At 44.1% G+C, this 20,940-nt stretch overlaps 1 protein-coding gene across 4 annotated transcripts in view; it reads left to right on the forward strand.

Moving 5' to 3' along the window:
* WTAP (WT1 associated protein) overlaps positions 1-20,940 on the forward strand; it is a 42,349-nt gene that overhangs the window by 17,333 nt on the left and 4,076 nt on the right. For 3 of the 4 annotated variants that reach the window (XM_062187001.1, XM_062187000.1, XM_062186999.1), the window contains exons 4-6: positions 3,127-3,185; positions 4,656-4,783; positions 15,676-15,854. In XM_062187001.1, coding sequence (XP_062042985.1) covers positions 3,127-3,185; positions 4,656-4,783; positions 15,676-15,854 — 366 coding nt within the window. The remainder of the gene's footprint in view (positions 1-3,126; positions 3,186-4,655; positions 4,784-15,675; positions 15,855-20,940) is intronic. The other variant, XM_062187002.1, reaches the window with a different exon arrangement.

The following is a 20,940-nucleotide window of genomic DNA, read 5'->3' on the forward strand; positions in this document are numbered from 1 at the left end:
ATTGCTAATAACATGAAGTTATTCTTCAAAGTGTGAATTTGGCCATCTCCATATACTTATGTTCTGTATTTTTTCATCTATAAGTTGAGGAGATTGAGTTAAGTTTTTAAGTGTTACTTATTTTTTTCGTTTTATTTGAAAGAGACAGAAATCTTCCATCTGTTGATTAATTTACCAAATGCCCACAACAACTGAACCTAGGCCAAAGACAAGAGCTTATAACTTAACCTGGTCTCACATGTAAATGGCAGGGACCCAAGGATGTCTTTGAACCATTAGCTGCTGCTTCGTGGGTTATACATTAGAAGGGAGCTGGAACTGGAAGGAAGCTAGCGCTTAAACAAAGGCGCTCCAGTGTGGGGAGTGAGTGGTGTCTTAACTGCTGTGTCCAGTGCCTGCCCTGAGTTGTTTTGAAAGGTTACTTCCAGTTCTGAATTTCCATGGTTCTCTTGTGAATGTATTACAAGAGTAGACTATCGGGGCCGGCGCTGTGGCGCAGCGGGTTAATGCTCTGGCCTGAAGCGCCGGCATCCCATATGGGCGCCAATTCTAGTCCTGGCTGCTCCTCTTCCGATCCAGCTCTCTGCTATGGCCTGGGAAAGCAGTAGAAGATGGCCCAAGTCCTTGGGCCCCTGCACCCATGTGGGAAACCTGGAAGAAGCTCCTGGTTCCTGGTTTCGGATCGGCACAGCTCCAGCTGTTGCAGCCATCTGGGGAGTGAACCATCAACTGGAAGACTCTCTCTCTGCCTCTCCTCTCTCTGTTTAACTCTGACTTTCAAATAAATAAATAAAATCTAAAAAAAAAAAAAAAAAGGTAGACTATCAAGTATAGCATTGTGATATTTTTTAAATACAAAAAATAAAAAAGAGACATTCAAGAATCACTGTAGAAATTTTTTTAAGTTACTGTTAAGGTTACTAAATCATATATGGTTTATATTTTTGAGGTCAGGTTAGTTTTCTTTAGGAAATCTTCATTTAAAACTCTTAGGTGAGTGTTTTTTTCTCTTTCATGCCCTTGGTGATCTAAAATCAGCTGCTACTTATTTAGCTAGTCTCTGCTTTCTGTCCTTTTAATGTGGATATTCTAGCTTTAAGTTTTTATAATTTTTTGCTCCTGTGAAATAGTTCCTATATAGCTGCCACAAAGAGCCTGTGTATACTTTCCCAAATATTTAATGAACTAGATGGTTTTTTTTAAAGAGCTATTTATTTGAAAGTCAAGAGTTACAGAGTGAAGAGAGGCAGAGAGAGAGAGGTCTTCCATCCTCTGGCTCACGCCTGGCCAGGAGCCAGGAGCTTCTGGGTCTCCACGTGGGCCTAGGAGCCCAAGGACTTGGGCCATCTTCTGCTTTCCCAGGCCACAACAGAGAGCTGGATTGGAAGTGGAGGGAGCAACTGGGTCTCAAACCAGCACTCATATGGGATGCTGGCGCTGCAGGCGATGGCCCCAGGAAGGTTTTTTTTTGAAACTCAGTACATTGATTTTAATCTTATGAAATGCCTAATTTTATAGATTATGAAATAACAGAGCTGGCTTTGTACAACAGTTTAAGCTACTGTGTGCAGTGCCAGCGTACATATTAAAGTATCATTTGGAGTCCTGGGTACTCCCATTTGTTCCTCTAAATAATTTTTTTTTTTTTTTCCTGATAGGCAGAGTGGATAGTGAGAGAGAGAGACAGAGAGAAAGGTCTTCCTTTTTGCCGTTGGTTCACCCTCCAATGGCCGCTGCGGCTGGCGCATCTCGCTGATCCAAAGCCAGGAGCCAGGTGCTTCTCCTGGTCTCCCATGTGGGTGCAGGGCCCAAACACTTGGGCCATCCTCCACTGCCTTCCCGGGCCATAGCAGAGAGCTGGCCTGGAAGAGAGGCAACCAGGATAGAATCCGGCGCCCCGACCAGGACTAGAACCTGGTATGCCGGCGCCACAAGGCGGAGGATTAGCCTGTTAAGCCACGGCACCGGCCGCCTCTAAGTAAATCTTTAAAAAATAAAGGTTATAGGGGGCCAGCGCTGTGGCATAACAGGTTAAACTGCTGCCTGCAACATCAGCATTCCATATGGATGCTGGTTTGAATGCCAGCTGCTCCACTTCAGATCCAGCTCCCTCCTAATGCACCTAGGAAGACAGCAGAAGGTGGCCCATGTCCTTGGGTCCCTGCTCTCATGTGGGAGACCAGTAAGATGCTATTGGCTCATGGCTTCAGCCTGGCCATTGTAGCCATTTGTGCAGTGAACCAGCAGATGGAAGACCCTTCCCCCAACCCCTCCCCCTCCCTCCCTCCCTCGCTCTCTCCCTCTCTCTCTCTCTCTCTCTCTCTCTAACTCTCCCCATCAAATAGATAAAATGAATCTTTTTAAAAAAATTATAAAACAATTTTCTGAATTTTAAGTGTTAATTATATGTAACTAGAAAACAAAACTAGAAAATAGAAAGCATAACTGTTAAGCAGAATAGCAGATATTCAGGGCAGGTGTCTCTCCATTAAGAGTTGCTGGGAAAATATTGTTTATCTGTAGTAATTGCCAAGACTAGCTAGTGGCCTCTACTAATGGAGTAGAGGGATATAATAAGGATGGAAATCCCCTCACACACTGATAGCATATGATATTTATATAGGCTGCTCCTAATTAGATAATTTTTAAAATATAGTCTTGAAAAATGCTAATCTCTCCCCCCACCACATTTTAAAAATTTATTTGAAAGGCCGAGTTATAAGGGTAGAGGGCAGACAGGTCTTCATCGCTGGTTCACTCCCTAAATGGCCGCAATGGCCAGGGCTGGGACAGTCCATAGCCAGGAGCCAGGAGCATCTTACGGGTCTCCCATGTGGGTGGCAGGGTCCCAAGCACTTGTGCCATCCCCTTTTGCTTTCTCAGGCACATTACTAGGGAGCTGATTTGGAAGTAGAGCAGCCAGGGCTCAAACTGGTGCCCATATGTGATGCCAGCGTTGCAAATTGTTATAAATTGAGAAGGAAAAAGAAATAAATCGGTTTATTGGCTAGATTAGATTTATAATTAAAAACCATCCAGCAGAATTTGTAGTGTTTTTATAACTATGATTTTCTAGCACAGTAGTTTCAATGTAACGAGTACTATATGGTCTTCTTTTTGTACTAGATGGAAACAGTATGAAGCTTATGTCCAAGCTTTGGAGGGCAAGTACACAGATCTTAACTGTAAGTTTGAATTTTGTTTTCCTAACTTTTAGATTGTATGAATGGTCTCCTTGTAGACTATTACGAACACATGATAATTGGTTGTACTAAGACAAATGTCGTTTTATTCTAGCGTTTTGTTAGTAAGAACTGTTCAGGCATTGTGTTAGGTACAACAAAATAGAATGAGACATCTCTTTTGGGTAAGATATGATGATATAGTGGCATGACTGTTTTAGTAAAATTATGTGCAAGGTTCTGAGAGAGTATATGTAGGTTAATACAGCTATTTGAAACTTTTTTCTTGATGTGTCCCTAACATGTTCTGCATGAGAATTTGAATTAAACATGAGTTATTAGTCCGGCAGGGAAATAAATCCAAGCAACCAGTAATAGATTTATGAGAGCTTAAATTGTAACCTTAGGATATAGATACATATTTACAGATTTTCCAAAATCTGCTAAAAAACAATACAACAAGTGTATAATTTATTTATTTTTTTTAAGATTTATTTATTTATTTGAAAAAGTAAGAGAGGAGGAGAGAGAAGGGTAGCTCTTCCATCCATTGGTTCATTCCCCAGATGGCTGCAACAGCCAGAGCTGGGCCAATCCAAAGCCAGGAGTTTCTTCCAGGTCTCTCACGTGGGTGCAGGGGCCCGTGGACTTGGGCCATCTTCTACTGCTTTCTCAGACCATAGCAGAGAGCTGGATCGGAAGTGGAGCAACCAGGACTCAAACTGGCACCATATGGCTTTACCTGCTATGCCACAGCACTGGCTCAAATGAATAATTTAAACCACTTCAGTCTGTCACTGTTCAGAGTGACATACTATTTGTGAATAAGGAAGCTGGTATGGTTTTCCAGGTCCAGAAAGCTTATTAACACCCTGAAAGTTTTAATTACATGACCATCAAAAATTTGAACGTTAAGGAAACTTAAAGTACTATTTGTTCATACAGTTACTGGCATTTTTATATTGGGTAGGTTAAAAATGGTAACTTGAGATTTTGTAAGTAGCAAGTAATGGGGGTTTCCTAAGTTCCAATGAGAACAGATTACTTTATATGATTCAGTCTACCCTTGGGTAGTTGTGAAGCATCGTAATACCATTGCCTTATGAAGTTGATCTCATGGTCACAGACATACATATCTTTTTTTTTTCTTTTTTTTTTTTTTTTTAATTTTTATTTTTTTGACAGGCAGAGTGGACAGTGAGAGAGAGAGACAGAGAGAAAGGTCTTCCTTTTGCCGTTGGTTCACCCTCCAATGGCCGCCGCGGTAGCGCGCTGCGGCCGGCGCACCGCGCTGTTCCGATGGCAGGAGCCAGGTTATTATAAAAATAGGGTAGAAACTAAAGACCTGATATATTTTTTTTGCCCACTCTGTTTTTGTTATTATTGTCAGGTAATTTGAACTTTCTGTTGATTTGTTCAATTTGGTTTTGAAATTCTTTGTAATGTTGTGGAATTTTTAAAATTTTAATCCAGCTAATGATGTAACTGGCTTAAGGGAGTCTGAAGAAAAACTAAAGCAACAACAGCAGGAGTCTGCACGGAGAGAAAACATCCTTGTAATGCGACTAGCAACCAAGGAGCAAGAGATGCAAGAGTGTACTGTAAGTCTAAGTTACTTGCCATGCTTTGCGAGCCTTAGTCTATCGGGCCTGGATATTTTTCTCCCCTGCCCCCTCCCCCCTCCCCCCTCTCCCCCATCTCTCCCTCCTCTCCCCTCCCCTCCCCTCCTCTCCTCTCCTCTCCTCTTCTCTTGAGATTTATTTGAAAGTCAGAGTTACCACAAACAGAAGGAGAGGCAGAAAAAGGCCTTCTACCTGCTGGGTCACTCCCCAGTTGGCCGCAGCAGCCAGAGCTGTGCCGATCCAAAGCCAGGAGCCAGGAGCTTCTTCCTGGTCTCCCACGCAGGTGCACGGGCCCAAGTACTTGGGCCATTTTCTCTTGCTTTCCTAGGCCATAGCAGAGAACTGGATTGGAAGTGGAGCAGCCGGGTCTCAACTGGCACCCATATGGAATGCTGGTGCTTCAGGCCAGGGCATTAATCCACTGTACCACAGTGCTGGCCCCTGGATATTTTTCAAATATAACTGACGGTATGACCAATAGAAGAATGTTTGCTCCTTGTCTCTTCCTCTGTCTAGGCTAGCAGTCTGATTATTTTATCTTCTGCTATCTTGACCCTTCTGTGTAGAACAATATTCTAATGTCAGCAACTTCTGTGTTTTTTGTTCTTTTAAGATTTGTTTATTTATTTGAAAGGCAGAGGCGGGGGGCGCGGGGCGGTCTTCCATCTGCTGGTTCACTTCCCAAATGGCCTCAATGGCCAGAGCTGGGCCAGGCTGAAGTCAGAAGCCTGGAGCTTCTTCTAGGTCTCCCATGTGGTTTCAGAGGCCCAAGGACTTGGGCCATCTTCCGCTGCTTTTCCAGGCCATAGCAGAGAGCTGGATGAGAAGAAGAGCAGCTGGGACTCAAACCGGTGCCCATATGGGATGCTGGCACTGCAGGCGGTGGCTTTCATGTATTTTTAATTGTTCAAGCTTTCATTTGTCTATGCCATGTCTACACAGATCTTAATTCTTGTGACATATTTGATCATCTAAGTTGATCATTTAGACTAAATCTTTGATATTCTTAGCTATTCTTTTATTATTGTGTGTATGTATAAATTTACCAAAAATTAGCTCTGGCCAGCGCCGCGGGTCAATAGGTAATCCTCCGCCTGCGGTGCCTGCACACCGGGTTCTAGTCCCGGTCGGGGTGCCGGATTCTGTCCCGGTTGCCCCTCTTCCAGGCCAGCTCTCTGCTATGGCCCGGGAAGGCAGTGGAGGATGGCCCAAGTCCTTGGGCCCTGCACCTGCATGGGAGACCAGGAGAAGTACCTGGCTCCTGGCTTCGGATCAGTGTGGTACGCCGGCCGCGGCGGCCATTGGAGGGTGAACCAACGGTAAAGGAAGATCTTTGTCTCTCTCACTGTCCACTCTGCCTGTCCAAAAACAAAAAAAGTTAGCTCTCTCCTTTCTCTTTTTTTTTTTAAACAGGCAGAGTGGATAGTGAGAGAGAAAGAGAAAGGTCTTCCTTTTTGCCATTGGTTCACCCTCCAATGGCTGCTGCAGCCGGCGCATCGCGCTGATCCGAAGCCAGGAGCCAGGTGCTTCTCCTGGTCTCCCATGTGGGTGCAGGGCCCAAGCACTTGGGCCATCCTCCACTGCCTTCCCGGGCCATAGCAGAGAGCTGGCCTGGAAGAGGGGCAACCGGGATAGAATCCAGCGCCCCCACCAGGACTAGAACCCGGTATGCCAGTGCCGCAAGGTGGAGGATTAGCCTGTTAAGCCACGGCGCCGGCCTCTCTTAATTTTTTAAAATAGAGATTTGTTCTTTTATTTGAAAGGAGTTGCAGAGACAGATCTTCCATTTGTTGTTTCACTCCCCAGATGGCTGCAACAGCTGATCCACAGCCAGGAGCCAGGAGCTTCTTTGGTTGTCGCATGTTGGTGCAGGGGCTCAAGCATTGGGCTGTCTTCCACTGCTTTCTCAAGCGCATTAGCAGGGAGCTTGATCGGCAATGCAGTAGCGGGAACTTGAACTGGTGCCGTAAGGGATGCCAGCGTTATAGGTGTTGGCTTTCTCCGCACTCCATAAGGCCTGTCCTCTTTTTTTTCTTTTTTTCTTTCTTTGATGTATTTGCTTGAAAGGCAGAGAAAGACAGTTTTCCTCTGCTGGTTCATTCCCCAAATCTTGCTTCTAATTTTAAAATCTACATGTTTCTTCAATGCCTTATATAGTGTTCTTTCATTTGATAGATATTGATAGATACTGATTGAGATCTTCCACAGTGTTACACATTTCTGGTCACTGTAGACACTATGTGTATGAACACAATCTAGTCCTGTTTCTTCTGCTTTTCCTTTTTTTTTTTTTTTTTTTTTTAAGATTTATTTATTTGAGAGAGTTATAGACAGAAGGGGAGACAGAGAGAGAGAGAGAGAGAAAGACCTTCCATCTGCTGGTTCGCTCCACAAATGGCCTCAACAGCCAAAGTTGGGCCAATCCAAAGCCAGGAGCTTCTTCTGGGTCTCCCGCATGGGTGCTGGGGCCCAAGGACTTGGGCCATTAGCAGAGACCTGGATTGGAAGAGGAGCAGCTGGAACTCTGACTGGTGCCCTCATGGGATGCCAGTGCCAGAGGTGGAGGTTTAGCCTTCTACACTATGGGGCCAGCCCCTTCTGCCTTTACTTTTTAAAGATGACTTTATACTTTGCTAAAGAAAGAGTATCTCATCACTTTTTTTCCCCTCTTGTTTCTAACAGTTAGTTTCAATCCTTACTGTCACTGATGTTCTTTTTCTCCCTGTTCATCAGTAGTGTGTGTTGTGTTTTTTAAGATTTTATTAATTTGAAAGGCAGAGTTATAGAGAGAGGTCTTCTGTCTCATGGTTCACTCCGCAAATGGCCACCAGGGCTGGGGCTGGGCCAGACTGAAGCCAGGAGCCAGGAGCTTCTGGGTTTCCCACATGGGCGCAGGGGCCCAAGCACTTGTGCCATCCTCTGCTGCTTTCCCAGGTGCATTAGTAGGGAGCTCGATTAGAAGTGGAGCAGCTGGGACTCACTGGTGCCCATATGGGACACGATCACTACAGGCAGCGGCTTTACCCCCTACGCCACAACACCAGCTCCATCACTGAGTGCTTTAAGGAATCTGCCTTTTATGCAGATAATTAGTCTTACCCTCCAGTGCTGATGCCTGGGAGATGCTATGTGAGTGGACAGTACCAGCAGCAGTAGCCTGTATTAGCGCAGTGTCTTGAATTCTTGCTGTCTTGACATTGTAGCTCAGGTTCTTTTTTTTCCCCCTTCCCTTGAAAGGCGTAAACGACGACACAGATTATTCTCCCATCTTCAGATTCCTTTCTCAAAGGCCAGGGTTGCATCAGGGCCAAAGCAAAAAGCCAGGACCTCAACTTGAGTCTCCCCCTGGGTGGCATGGATTTAGTCACTTCAGCCATCACAGCTGTCTCCCAGGATCTGCATTAGCAGGAGTCAAGAGCTGGGCCAGCTATCATACCCAGGTATGCTAGCCTGTGTCTTAGCTGCTATGCTAAATGCCTGTCCCTTGGGCACTTGAACCACGTAATGTAGGCATTCTTTGCTGTTGACTGACTTCTGGTTTTTTAGCTGTCCTGATAGTTCTGATCATATGCCTTTGGTGATTCCCTGTCGCCTTTTTGTTTTTTAAATCTGGATTTATTTTTTCTTTTAAGATTTATTCTTTATTTTCTCTCTGTCTCTCTCTCACTATCTATAACTCTCTCTGTCTCTCTCTCTCTCTCTCACTGTCTAACTTTGCCTGTCCAAAAAAAAAAAAATTATTCTTTATTTGAAAAGCAAAGTCACAGAGAGAAGAGAATAGAGAGAGATCTTCCATCTGCTGCTTCACTCACTAAATGGCCACAATGGCCAGGGCTAGGCCAGCCCAAAGCCAGTAGCTTCTTTCAGGTCTCCCTCATGGTTGCAGGGACTCAAACACTTGGGCTGTGTTTTGCTTTCTCAGTCGCATTCCCAGGGATCTGGATTGGAGGTAGAGTAGATAGAACACAAACCAGTGGCCATATCGGATTCTGGCTTTGCAGGAGGAGGCTTAAACCAAACCTACTACACCATACCAGCTCTCCTATACCTGGGATTATTTCCTCTTATTTATTTATTTATTTGAAAGAGATCTTCTTTCTACTCGTTCAGTCCTCAGATGGCTGTAATGGCCAAGACTGGGCCAAGCCAAGAGCCAGGATCTTCTTCCAGGTCTCTGGGAGGCAGGGGCCCAGGCAGTTGGGCCCTCCTCTACTGCTTTTCTTAAGCTAATAGCAGGGAGCTGGGTCAGAAGTGGAACAGCTGGTACTAGAACCAGTGCCCATATGGGATGCCGGTGTCACAGATGGCAGCTTTACCCAGTGTACCATAACACTAGCCCCGCTAAACCTGAATTTTTTTTTTTAATTTTTTTTTTTAAAGATCTGGGACGGGTGCTGTGGTGCAGTGAGTTAGAGCCCTGGCCTGTAGTGCTGGCATCCCATATGGGCGGCAGTTCCACTTCTAATCCAGCTCTCTGCTGTTGCCTGGGAGAGCAGTAGAAGAAGCCCGAGTGCTTGGGCCCTTGCACACGTGTGGGAGACCCAGAAGAAAGAAGCTCCTAGCTCCTGGCTCCTGGCTTTGGATCAGCACAACTCTGGCCGTTACAACCAACAGAGGGAACCAACAGATGGAAGACCTCTCTGGCTCTACCTCTCTCTTAATTCTGTTTTTCAAATAAATTAAATAAATCTTTTTTTAAAAGATTTTATTTATTTGAGAGGTGGAGTTACGGAGAGATGGAGAGAAAGGTCTCCCTTCTGCTCGATCACTCCCCAAGTGGCTGAAACGGCCGGAGCTGGGCCTGTAAATCCAGGAGCCAGGAGCTTCTTCTGGGTCTCCCACATGGGTGCAGGGGCCCTAGCATTTGAGCCATCTTCCACTGCTTTCCCAGACCATAGCAGAGAACTAGATGGGAAGTGGAGCAGCCAGGACTCGAACTGGCACCCATATGGAATTCCAGCATCTCAGGTGGAGGCTCAGCCCACTCTACCATGTTCTGGCCCCTAAATCTGAATTTTAAGATTATTTCAAGTAGAACTAAATCTTTTCTAGCCTCCCCTCCACCCAACGATTCTCCCCTACACAGTCCATCTGTTCTTGCAAGGTGAGGTTTGCAGGCAGGACAACAGGAGCAAAAGCAAGGAAAAGAAAAGGTTATATGTGGCCAGGGGGTGGAAATAAGAATAAAGAATTAGAGTGAGGGCCTAGGATTTTGGAGACAGAATCAGTAGGACTTGATTCCCTGCTGGGCAAAGAAATGAGGACGTCCAGGACGGAGTCACAGGTGGCTTTCAGGATTACCTTTTGGCGTGACTTGGATACATTATGATGCTGGGATAGAGCCTACAGACAAGGTAGATTTAACAAGAAAAAGTGTATAGGAAACAGGAAATGCAGAGTATTCCCTCCCCTCCAAAAAAGAAAGAAAAAAAAATGATGAATCGTGTCAAAGTCAAAGGAAGCAAGTTTACTGGCTCCAGTGAGTGGAAGTTTGGGAGTTAGAAGCACAGCCCCACATCTCAGGAGGGTGGGGTGGACTAAAACCAGGAGGACTGATGGAAAACTTGGAGAAGACGTTGCCCCTGCCCTGTCACTTGCACACCTCCGTCGTTCCTGAGGTTGAGAGAAATTTCCTTCCAGTCTGTTTGAATCAAGGACTCTGGATTGAGGACACCAAGAAGAGCTGAGATTGGTTTCTGTGAATGGTAGACTCCAGCCCCTTTCTGCCATTAGCTGCTGGAGGCCGGCCAGTGGGTTTAGGTCATGCTTCATTATCATGATCATGCTTTCCCTTGCACGAGCTCAGAGTCTTTCTGCAGAAACTGACAGTCCTAAACTCAGATAAAATTGGGCCGTCCCATGGACCACAGTGAGGGAAATTAAAAATGAAATAATTTGGCTCTGTAGGAAAATATGCTTATATTCCATGGAATAAAGAGTTGAGCAGGTTAAACAAAAAGTCTTAACAGGTAGTGTTTTAACAACATACAAAGAAAAATATTTGTATGCCAAAAGGTATAAGATTTCTGAGGCTGACACGGTAGCACAGTGGTTCAGCTGCTGCCCATGTTGCCAGTATCCCATATGGGAGTGGCATTTTGAGTCCTGACCACTCTGCTTCAGTCCTTCCTGTTAAGTGCCTGAGAACAGCAGTCGGCTCACATATTTGGGCCCCTGCCGTCCACATGGGAGACCAGGAGGGAATTTCTGGCTCCTGGCGTGGCCCAGAACTGACTATTGTGGCCATTTGGGGACCAGTGGATGGAAGATCTCCATTCCCCCACACCCTCCCTCCTATCATTCTGCCTTTAAGATGAATACATTTTAAAAAAGATTTTGGGTGGACATTGGGGTACACTGGATTGAATGGCCACTTGGGTCACTGCATCTGCTGTCCGAGTGCCTGGTTCCTCCCACTTCTGATCCAGCTCCTGCTGAGGCCGTCCTGGTAGGCAGCAGGTGATGGCTCATTCCATGTGTCCCTGGCACCCATGTGGGAGACCCCTATGGAGTTCTCCGTTCTTGGCTTTGGCTTTACTCAGTCCCAGGTGTGGGCATTTGGGGAATGAACCTGCAGATGGAAGATGGATCAGTTTCTGCCTTTTAAACAAGATACAAAAAGTTTAAAAGCAAAACAATGGGACGGCGCTATGGCATAACGGCTAAAGCTGCCGCCTGCAGTGCTGGCATCCTGTATGGGCATTGGTTTGCGTTCCAGCTGCTTCTTTTCTGATCCAGCTTTGCTGTGGCCTGGGAAATCAGTAGAAGATGGCCTAAGTCCATGGGTCCCTGCACCCTTGTGGGAGACCCGGAAGAAGCTCCTGGCTCCTGGCTTCAGAACAGCACAGCTCCGGCCATTGCAGCCAACTGGGGAGTGAACCAGTGGTTAGAATACCTCTCTCTCTCTCTGCCTCTCCTCCTCTCTCTCTAACTCTGACTTTCAAGTAAATAAATACATCTTTTTTTAAAAAAGTATTAAAGGCAAAAGTAAGGCTCAATAAAATAATCTTAAATGTTGGATTTGGCATGAGACTATGATCACTTTAGGGAAGCCCGTTTCAAGCTTGAGGGTTGATGCTGAAGCAGTATTTTCAGTGGTTTTAATAGGACATAGATCAAATGGAGATGTGGCTAATTTTTTTAAAATTTTGTTTCTTTGAAAAAGAGAAATCTTCCATCTTCAGATTCACTCCCCAAATGACCATAACTTCCATTGCTGAGTCAAACCTAAAATCAGGAGATTGGAACTCCATCCAGGTCATTTTCTGCTGAGTTCCCAGGCACATATGTTAGGGAGCTGGATCAGAAGCAGAGCAGCTGGGACTTGAAATGGCAGTCCAGTGGGGGATACTGGTGTCGCAGGTACAGCTTGGCCCACTATGCCACAACACCAGCCCCAATACTGTTTTTTTAAATGAGGTGACACTAGTTCTTTATTACTTATTAGGCAAGGCTTGAAGTTGTCTTTTGTGGAGGGCACTGTTATGATGTGGTAGTTTAGCCCTCTGTCTGAAGTGCCAGTATCCCCTATGGGTTCTTGTTCAAGACTGGGCTTCTCCACTTCTGATCCAGTGCCTGCTAACGTGCCTGGGAAAGCAGCAAATGATGGCCCAAGTGCTTGAGGCCTTACACCCATGTGGGAGACCCAGAAGTCCCTGGCTTGGGCTTGGCCCAGTGTCCATTTGAGGAGTGAACCAGCGAATGGAAGATCTCTGTTTCTCTGTCTCTTCCTTTCTCTCTAATTCTGCCTCTCAAATAAGTGAGTCTTTTTTTTGTTTTGTTTTGTTTTGTTTTGTTTTGTTTTGACAGGCAGAGTGGACAGTGAGAGAGACAGACAGAGAGAAAGGTCTTCCTTTTGCCGTTAGTTCACCCTCCAATGGCTGCCGCGGCTGGCGCACTGCGGCCAGCACACCGCGCTGATCCAAAGGCAGGAGCCAGGTGCTTCTCCTGGTCTCCCATGCGGGTGCAGGGCCCAAGGACTTGAGCCACAGCAGAGAGCTGGCCTGGAAGAGGGGCAACCGGGACAGAATCCGGCACCCCGACCGGGACTAGAACCTGGTGTGTCGGCACCACAAGGCGGAGGATTAGCCTGTTGAGCCACGGCGCCAGCCAAATAAGTGAATCTTTAAAGGAAAAAAAAAGATGAATCACTTTGGAATATGTATGCACTGTAGGAGAATCTTAAGCCTCGTGAATGAGGCTTAAAAATGAGGAATTTAAAGGGAGAAAGGGTGGAAGTAAGGTAGACGAGGCAGGAGGAGCAAGTTAAATGGTTGGGCTGATGAACGTTGGTTTGGAGGCTTCCCTGCTCTTCTGAGACGACTTGTGTTGTCTGTCCTTCAAAAGAAGAGCTTCGGGCAGGCCTGAGGCACAGCGGTTACGCCTGCTGGGGACATTGCATCGCATCTCAGAGTGCTTGGTCTGCTTCCTGGTCTTCTGTGGCCAGTCCAGCTTCCTGCTAATGTGCACCCTAGGAGGCAGGAAGTGTAAGTGCCAGTCTGTGCCACCCACGTGGGAGATTACAACTTGGTTGCTGACCATTGGCTTTGGCCTAGGCCAGCCCTGGCTGTTGCCAGCATTTAGAGAGTGAACCAGCAGATGGAATGTATTTCTCTGTCTTGCAGATAAAATGAAAATAAGTAAAATTTCAAAAAAGAGCTTTTCCTTTTTGCCTTCAGTGATTCAAATCAACGAAACAATAGAAAATGTAAAATGAATCTTCAGGCGTTAACTGTTTCCTGATAGATCTGTTTGCCTGATGTACTGACTCATCTGTTGGATTTTTAAAACACATGAATTGATTTATTTGAAAGAGTTACAGAGAAGGGGTGGGAGGAGAGGGAAAGATATCTTCCTTATGCTGGTTATTTCCCAAATGGCTGCAATGGCTGGGGCTGGGCCAGGTTGAAGCCAGGAGCCTGTAGCGCCATCTGGTGGTAGGAACGCCAGGTACTTGAGCCGCCTTCAGCTGCTTTTCCAGGTGAATTAGCCGGGAGCTGGGTCAGATGCAGAGCAGCCAGGACTCAAACTGGCACTCAGAGTGCAGCCGGCAGCCTGACCGCACAGTGCCACACCGCTGGGCCTCTTGGTCTTCTAAATTATGTAATTCTTTGTCTACATGAAGTCCTTTTATACTTACTTAGTTAATATAAGACATAAGTTACTCAGAGTAGTAGTTATTATTATTGGATTTTATAAGACTTGTTTAACTAGTTTGTTTATAAATATAGTACATTGTTTTTGCTTTCCTTTGGTATTCTTGTTTTTCATTTAGTCTTTTGCTGGTTAACTCAGAATAGCATTAGGAATAAAACTGACTTTTAAAATATATTCTCATGGTTTTTTTTTTCTAGGACATGAAATTTATTCTTGTCAGATTGCCTGTCTTTCATGACTAAAAATATTGACTATTTGGACTTTGTAAACTTAATAGTAACTAAGTTCAAGTCAGTGTTTTAGGGACGGTGTTTTAATTACTGACATCAGTACACACTGTATACTGTAAGACATGCTTTAGTCTCCTTAGAGACTCCTTAGCTGACCTTACATTGAATAAGCAATTAAAGCTTTTTGTTTGGAATGAGTATATTTTTAGGGAGGGTCTATACAAGTCAGGTATTACACAGAGAGAGAAGGGGGGTGGTCTTCCATCAGCTGGTTCACTCACCAATTAGCCACAATGGCCAGAGCATTGATCCGAAGCCAGGAGCCAAGAGCTTCTTCCAAGTCTCCCACGCAGGTGTATTTTTTTTAAATCTGAGAGAGAGAAACAGATTTCCCATCTGGTGGTCCAAAATGATGCTGGACCAGCCTTAATCCAGAGCTAGGATGGGACTTCAGTCCGGATCTCCCATGTGGGTGATGAGGACCTAATCACTTGAACCATCACTTCCAATCTTCAGGGTGCATATTAGAAGGAGGCTGTAATGAGAGGCGGGGCCAAAGTGGAACCCAGGCCGCTCTGCTTGGATGCAGGTGTCCTGTGTATCATTTAACTGCTACACCAAGCACCTGCCCCAACATTTGTTTTTGCTTTCTTTTTTTTTAAGGTTTATTTATTTGAAAGGCTGAATTAGAGAGAGAAATCTCCTATACTGGTTTACTCTCCAAATGGCTATAATGGTTGGGGCTGGGCCATGCTGAAGCCAGGAGCCTGGAACTCTATCCAGGTCTCCCATGTAGGTAGCAGGGGCCGGCTCAAGCACTTGGACCATCTTCCACTGCTTTGTCAGGCTCATTTAGAAGGAAGCTGGATCAGAACTAGAACAACCAGGATTCCAGCTGGTGCTTAAATGGGATGCTGATGTTAGAGGTGGCGACTTAAACCTGCTGTGCCACACAACACCAGCCCTGACATTGGGTTTTGATACTGATTGGATTGCTGCAAAGTAAGAAAGACATAACCTCTTTTTTTTTTTTTTTTATTTAAAGATTTATTTATTTATTTGTAAGAGTTACACAGAGAGAGGAGAGGCAGTGAGAAAGAGAGAGTTCTTCATCCGATGGTTCACTTCCCACTTGGCTGCAACGGCCAGAGCTGCACCGATCCAAAGCTAGGAGCTTCTTCCTGGTCTCCCATGCGGGTGCAGGGGCCCAAGGACTTGGGCCATCTTCTACTGCTTTCCCAGGCCACAGCAGAGAGCTGGACTGGAAGTGGAGCAGCCCGGACTAGAACTGGCACCTATGTGAGATGCTGGTGGATTAATCTACCATGCCCCAGCCGCAGCCCCAATCCAATGATCTTAATTCTTACATGAATAACCTGAAATAATTGTTTTAATTGTGTGATATTTTAAGAAGAGGAATAGCTTAACAATTCAGTTAGTGTATTTTCTTTGATTTGATAGTAATTGTCTCTTTTGCTTTGCCAGACTCAAATCCAGTACCTCAAGCAAGTCCAGCAGCCGAGTGTTGCCCAACTGAGATCAACAATGGTGGACCCAGCGATCAACTTGTTTTTCCTAAAAATGAAAGGTGAACTGGAACAGACTAAAGACAAACTGGAACAAGCCCAAAATGAACTGAGTGCCTGGAAGTTTACGCCTGATAGGTAAACAAATCATACTCCCCAGTCAAGACTTCCCTGACAGTCCCACTACGAGAAACTGTGGTGGGACAGCCAAGTACTCGTTTCCTCACCAAGACTCAGACTTTTTGAGCCAAAAAAAAAAAAAAAAAAAAGCCACATTCTTACACTGTCCAGCCTGTAATGGTTAATGTAAAACTTACAGATGAGCCTTGTGTTTCAGCTTTTCTCTCTTCCCCCTCCCCTTGCTTCAGAGGCCTGATGCCGTCGGACTATTCCGAAGAAGTGGCCACCTCCGAAAATTCCCCTTCTAAAACATGTAGACACTTGAGAAGTGTTTCTGTTTGAAGAAAATAGAGGGAGAAACAGAAGTCTTAAGTCTGAGGCACACTGTGTCTGCAGACAGTTTGGAGGAATGAGAACCTAGAGCCTTTAAATCATGAATTGAACATGTAAAATCCTAGTAAAATGTAAAAACGGAATATTCATCGCTCTTAACCTTGAGCATAGTGACTTAGAGACACTGTATATCAGTTTTGCCAATAAGACTGTGGACTTCACCATTGTTCTTGAACTTCTGGGTCAAAACTCAACTGAGGTGAATTTTGCCTTTAAAGGGTTTTTTTTGTTTTCATTTTTGTTTTTTTTTTGTTGTTTTTTGTTTTTTGCTTTTTTTTTTGTTAAGAACCAACTTTGAGTAGTCATGAGAAAATCAAGCAATAGATGTCAGTACAAGTAGTGCATACCTTTAACCATTTAGCTTGGAGCTCTGTGTTTCTTGATGGAGCCTTAAATCAATGTGGTTTAATCAATGGTTTGTTCTTGGAATGGTTACAAAAACTGTAGATAATCTTACTAAGGACTGTATAAACATGAAGGTCTGGTATCAAACTTCAGGTTTAAACTGTTTGAAGCATATAAACATTCATTTCATAACTAGATTGTATAAGGATATTGGCTGTGATGAGACTCACCGCGTTACTTTTTCCAGTAGTGAACATTATGAAACCCCATTCCATTCAACAGGCACATGTGAAAAGAGCATTGTCGTTGGTGTTAATGGGGGAAAGTGTTCCTTCATTGTACTTGGACTTTTTGTATTGAACTCTTGATATTAAATTAAATGTGCCTTGAAATAGTTGGTTTTTTTTTTTTTTTTTAAGTTCAAGGAATAATATGATTTTGTTGTACTCTGAAATATTTTAATTTTGGGGGGCTGTGGAGAGCAGATTGATTTTGGAAAATTGTTGGTGTGCCCTTCAAAGTGAAAGAAAAGGCTGTCTTATTTTTAAAAGATTACTTTATTCCAGCTGTATCCTAAAAGACAAGGAGATACGACACTTGTTAACTTGACATCTTGTCCCAGGGTATTGCAGGAGAAGTTAATGTGGGACAGCCTCACAGGGTGCCTGCCAGAAGATTGGGGAAGTGATATTTTGGAACTGTGGGCGGCCTAAGTGAGACTTTTTGTGAATTGGAAAAGATATAGTGATCATTTCTAGCAAATTCATTCGATCATTTAGAGAAATGAGGCATTGTTTTCTTCATGCTTCCATCCAATCCTGGAGGTGAATTTTTTCCGTCAGATCACTGTATAAGTCACCAATTCGAATGTTTTGCTTGGTGATAATGGAGTCTGAGATGAGTGGAAGATAAATGTTCCAGCTTGTCCCAACGTTTAAGTGCAGTTTTAACATGAGTGACTTAAGTTCTCTCTAATCATTCAAACCAATTGTAAGTATCTTGTATGTTTGTGCTTTAGGGAACTGATTGTGGGGCAGAGGGTGGGTTGAAGGCATGGTTTGTGTGACTCAGCAAGAAGTCCACCTCTAAAATTCTCATTGTCTATGGGGGTTGCAGGGTAAGTAACCAAATGTGTTTGAATCAAAATTGGCTTACTGTGTTACAGGCTTTTATATATCTTGAAGATCTCAGTAGAAACGGCCTCTATTTTCAGTAGGTCAAGAAATAATTCATAAAAGATGTTATTAACATGTACACAAATTCAGCCAGCATTTTTGCTGTATAAGGTTAACGGTCACTTTTAAAGTCTGTGGAATTTTTTTTTCTTATTGTTAAGTGTTTCTCTTTCCGATTGATAAAACAAGGAATGCTTCTGTATGAGGTTGACACAGAGTGGAGAAAGATGGAGATGAAGAGTGTCCCCCGGCTGTGACCTTGACCCTTCCCCGTTTTACTCTCAGGATCAGTAACTGTTCATCTCTTCAGTACTGGCACGATGATTTCTGTGCAGATGCAGTCATTTTTTGTGTGTGTGTCTTACGGCAGATGTGATCATACCATTCATACGGATGGTCTGCAGGGCTGTTTTTTTTTTTGTTTGTTTGTCTTTCACACTTTATCTCAGGCATTTAAAAAACATTTTTTTAGTATGTTTAGATTACTACATTTAAATGGTTATATGCTGTTTCCATTATAGTTATGAGTCATTTATCCTAATCACTTATAAATAGATTTCTTGTCCTGTAAAATTATGCTATAAGTCAGAGTATGTCAGATACCAAAAAGTATATTATTCATTTGGGACAATAGTCAGTGTTCTGTCTGGAAAATTCACATAGAATGAGTTTGGTGTTTTCACTTCCCCATTTTTCTCACTTTTAATTGTGCAGGAGAAAGATCCCCAGAATTTTCTTGTTCACCTTAGTTAAAAAATTTCACTCATGCGAAATGCATGCATTTTAGAGTGGTTAGACAGGTGTGTTTCAGTTTGCATTTAGTTAATTGTGTACACATTTTCCCAGAATAGCCTGCTACCATTCCTCTTGATAACAAGAGCAACATACAGCGTTCATTGCTTTTCTTAAGTTCTTCTCTTGAAGTATTTCCCACTGTATTTGTTCTATGAGTTATTCAATTTTGAGAACAGCTTGGATATTTTGCTTTTTATTTTTTTTTTAATTTGTTTTATTTATTTTGAAAGACACAGTTACAGAGAGAGAGGTCTTCCATCCATTGGTTCATTCCCCAGATGGCTGCAACAGCTGGAGCTTCACCGATCCGAAGCCAGGAACCAGGAGCTTCTTCCTGGTCTCCCACGTGGGTGCAGGGGCCCAAGGACTTGGGCCATCTTCTGCTTTCCCAGGCCATAGCAGAGAGCTGGATTGGAATAGGAGCAGCTGGGACTAGAACTGGCGCCAATATGGAATGCCAGCGCTTCAGGCCAGGGCTTTAACCCACTGCACCACAGCGCCGGCCCCTTGCTTTTAATTTTTAAAAATTACTTCAAAAACGGTGGCAATTAAATCATTTTTTGGTGTCGTGTGGGGCACATATTTTACATGACATAGTTAATGTAAAATTGCAGAATGTTTAAAGAACAGTGTTTTTTTAAAGATTTTATTTATTTTATTTGAGAGAGTTACAGAGTGCAGTAGAGACGGAGAGAAAGGTCTTCCTTCCGCTGTTTCACTCCCCAAATGGCTGCAACGGCCAGTGCTGTGCCGATCCGAAACCAGGAGCCAGGCGCTTTTTCCTGGTCTCCCACATGGGTGCAGGGGCCCAAGGACTTGGTTCATCTTCTACTGCTTTCCCAGGCCATAGCAGAGAGCTGGACTGGAAGTGGAGCAGCCGGGACTAGAACCAGTGCCGCAGGTGGAAGATTAACCTACTGTGCCACGGCACTGGCCCCTAAGAACAGTGGTTTTATTAAGATTATTTTAATCACTAAATTTAGCAACTTACAAGATTATCTTAAAATGGCATTTGCTTATTAAAAGGTATGATTTTTTTGTATTAGAGTTTGGTATTTTTATAAGGGATTAAATCAGGTCACTAGTTTATATGTTCTGTAGTTGTCTATAGGGTTTGTATTTTCTGCTGTAGCTGGAAAACACTAATGCTGTGTGCCTTGCAAGAAAACAAAGTTGTGGGAGCATAGGTAGTCCAGTGAACAAAGCCCACTGTTTTTGACAAAGGGTGTTTTTCTCTTCATTATTTGACTTCTTCTTCTTCTTTTTTTTTTTAAGATTTACTTTATTAATTTGAAAGGCAGTTAGAGAGGGAGAGGAAGAGAGAGACAGAGATGGAGGTGTCTTCCGTCTGCTGGTTTACTCCCCCGATGGCAGGTGGCCTCAGTAGCCGGAGCTGGGCCAAGCCAAAACCAGGAGCTTCTTCCAGGTCTCCCACATGGGTGCAGGTACTTGGACCATCCTGCATGGCTTTCGCAGGCTCATTAGCAGGGAGTTGGATCCGAAGTGGAGCAGCCAGGACTTAAATTGGCACCCATATAGGATGCCGGTGTCACAGGCTGCATGTGGCAGCTTTATTTGCCATGCCACAATGCCAGCCCCCATTGTTTGGCTCCTAAGTGCTTACTCACTGTAGGCCAACATCTGAAGATGCTGATGGGCAATCTGGAGCTACAGTAACAAGAACAGCAGCTAATAGTTACCGTAGAAAGGAATAAAACCCTATCGTGCACTAACTTTCCACAGATTTTTGTAAGGAGACTTAATTACAAGCTTTTTCCTTGAATTATGTTAGAACACACAAGTATAGGTAAAAGAACCTTGCAGTTTGCTTCAAAGAAAGAGAACTATAATTTTTAAAATTCTAAGGCTTGATAGGATCAGATGGATTCTGCAGTACTGAATCAGGCAACTGAATGCCATTACAATAAAGACAGACAGACTAAAATTTATAAAACATTTTGAGTATTAAGGTCATTCTGGACTTATCCTAATGATGGGAATGTAAAAGTATCCCTATCCCAGTCTCAGACATAATATCAAAATTACTACTTCAAAGCAGAACCCTTTTTATAAAGATTTATTTTATTTGAAAGGCAGTTACAGACAGAGAATGAAATAGAAAGATCTTCCACCTATTGGTTCGGGTTGGGCCAGGATGAAGCCAGGAGCCAAGAACTCCAATCTGGGTCTCCTACATAGGCCTAAATTCTTGTTTATCTTCTGGTGCTTCCCCAGGCCTGTTAGCTGGGAGCTGGATGGGAAGTGCAACAGACAGGGCTGAAACCAGTGCTCATATGGACTGCTGGCGTTGCACGTGGTGGCTTAACCTGAGGCACTGCTGTGCTGACCCCTAGATCCCGTTAAAAAATGTGATGATTTCTGCTATTCCTGAGGCT

This window comes from Lepus europaeus, chromosome 3, assembly GCF_033115175.1.
Source record: "Lepus europaeus isolate LE1 chromosome 3, mLepTim1.pri, whole genome shotgun sequence".
Lineage (NCBI taxonomy): Eukaryota > Metazoa > Chordata > Mammalia > Lagomorpha > Leporidae > Lepus > Lepus europaeus.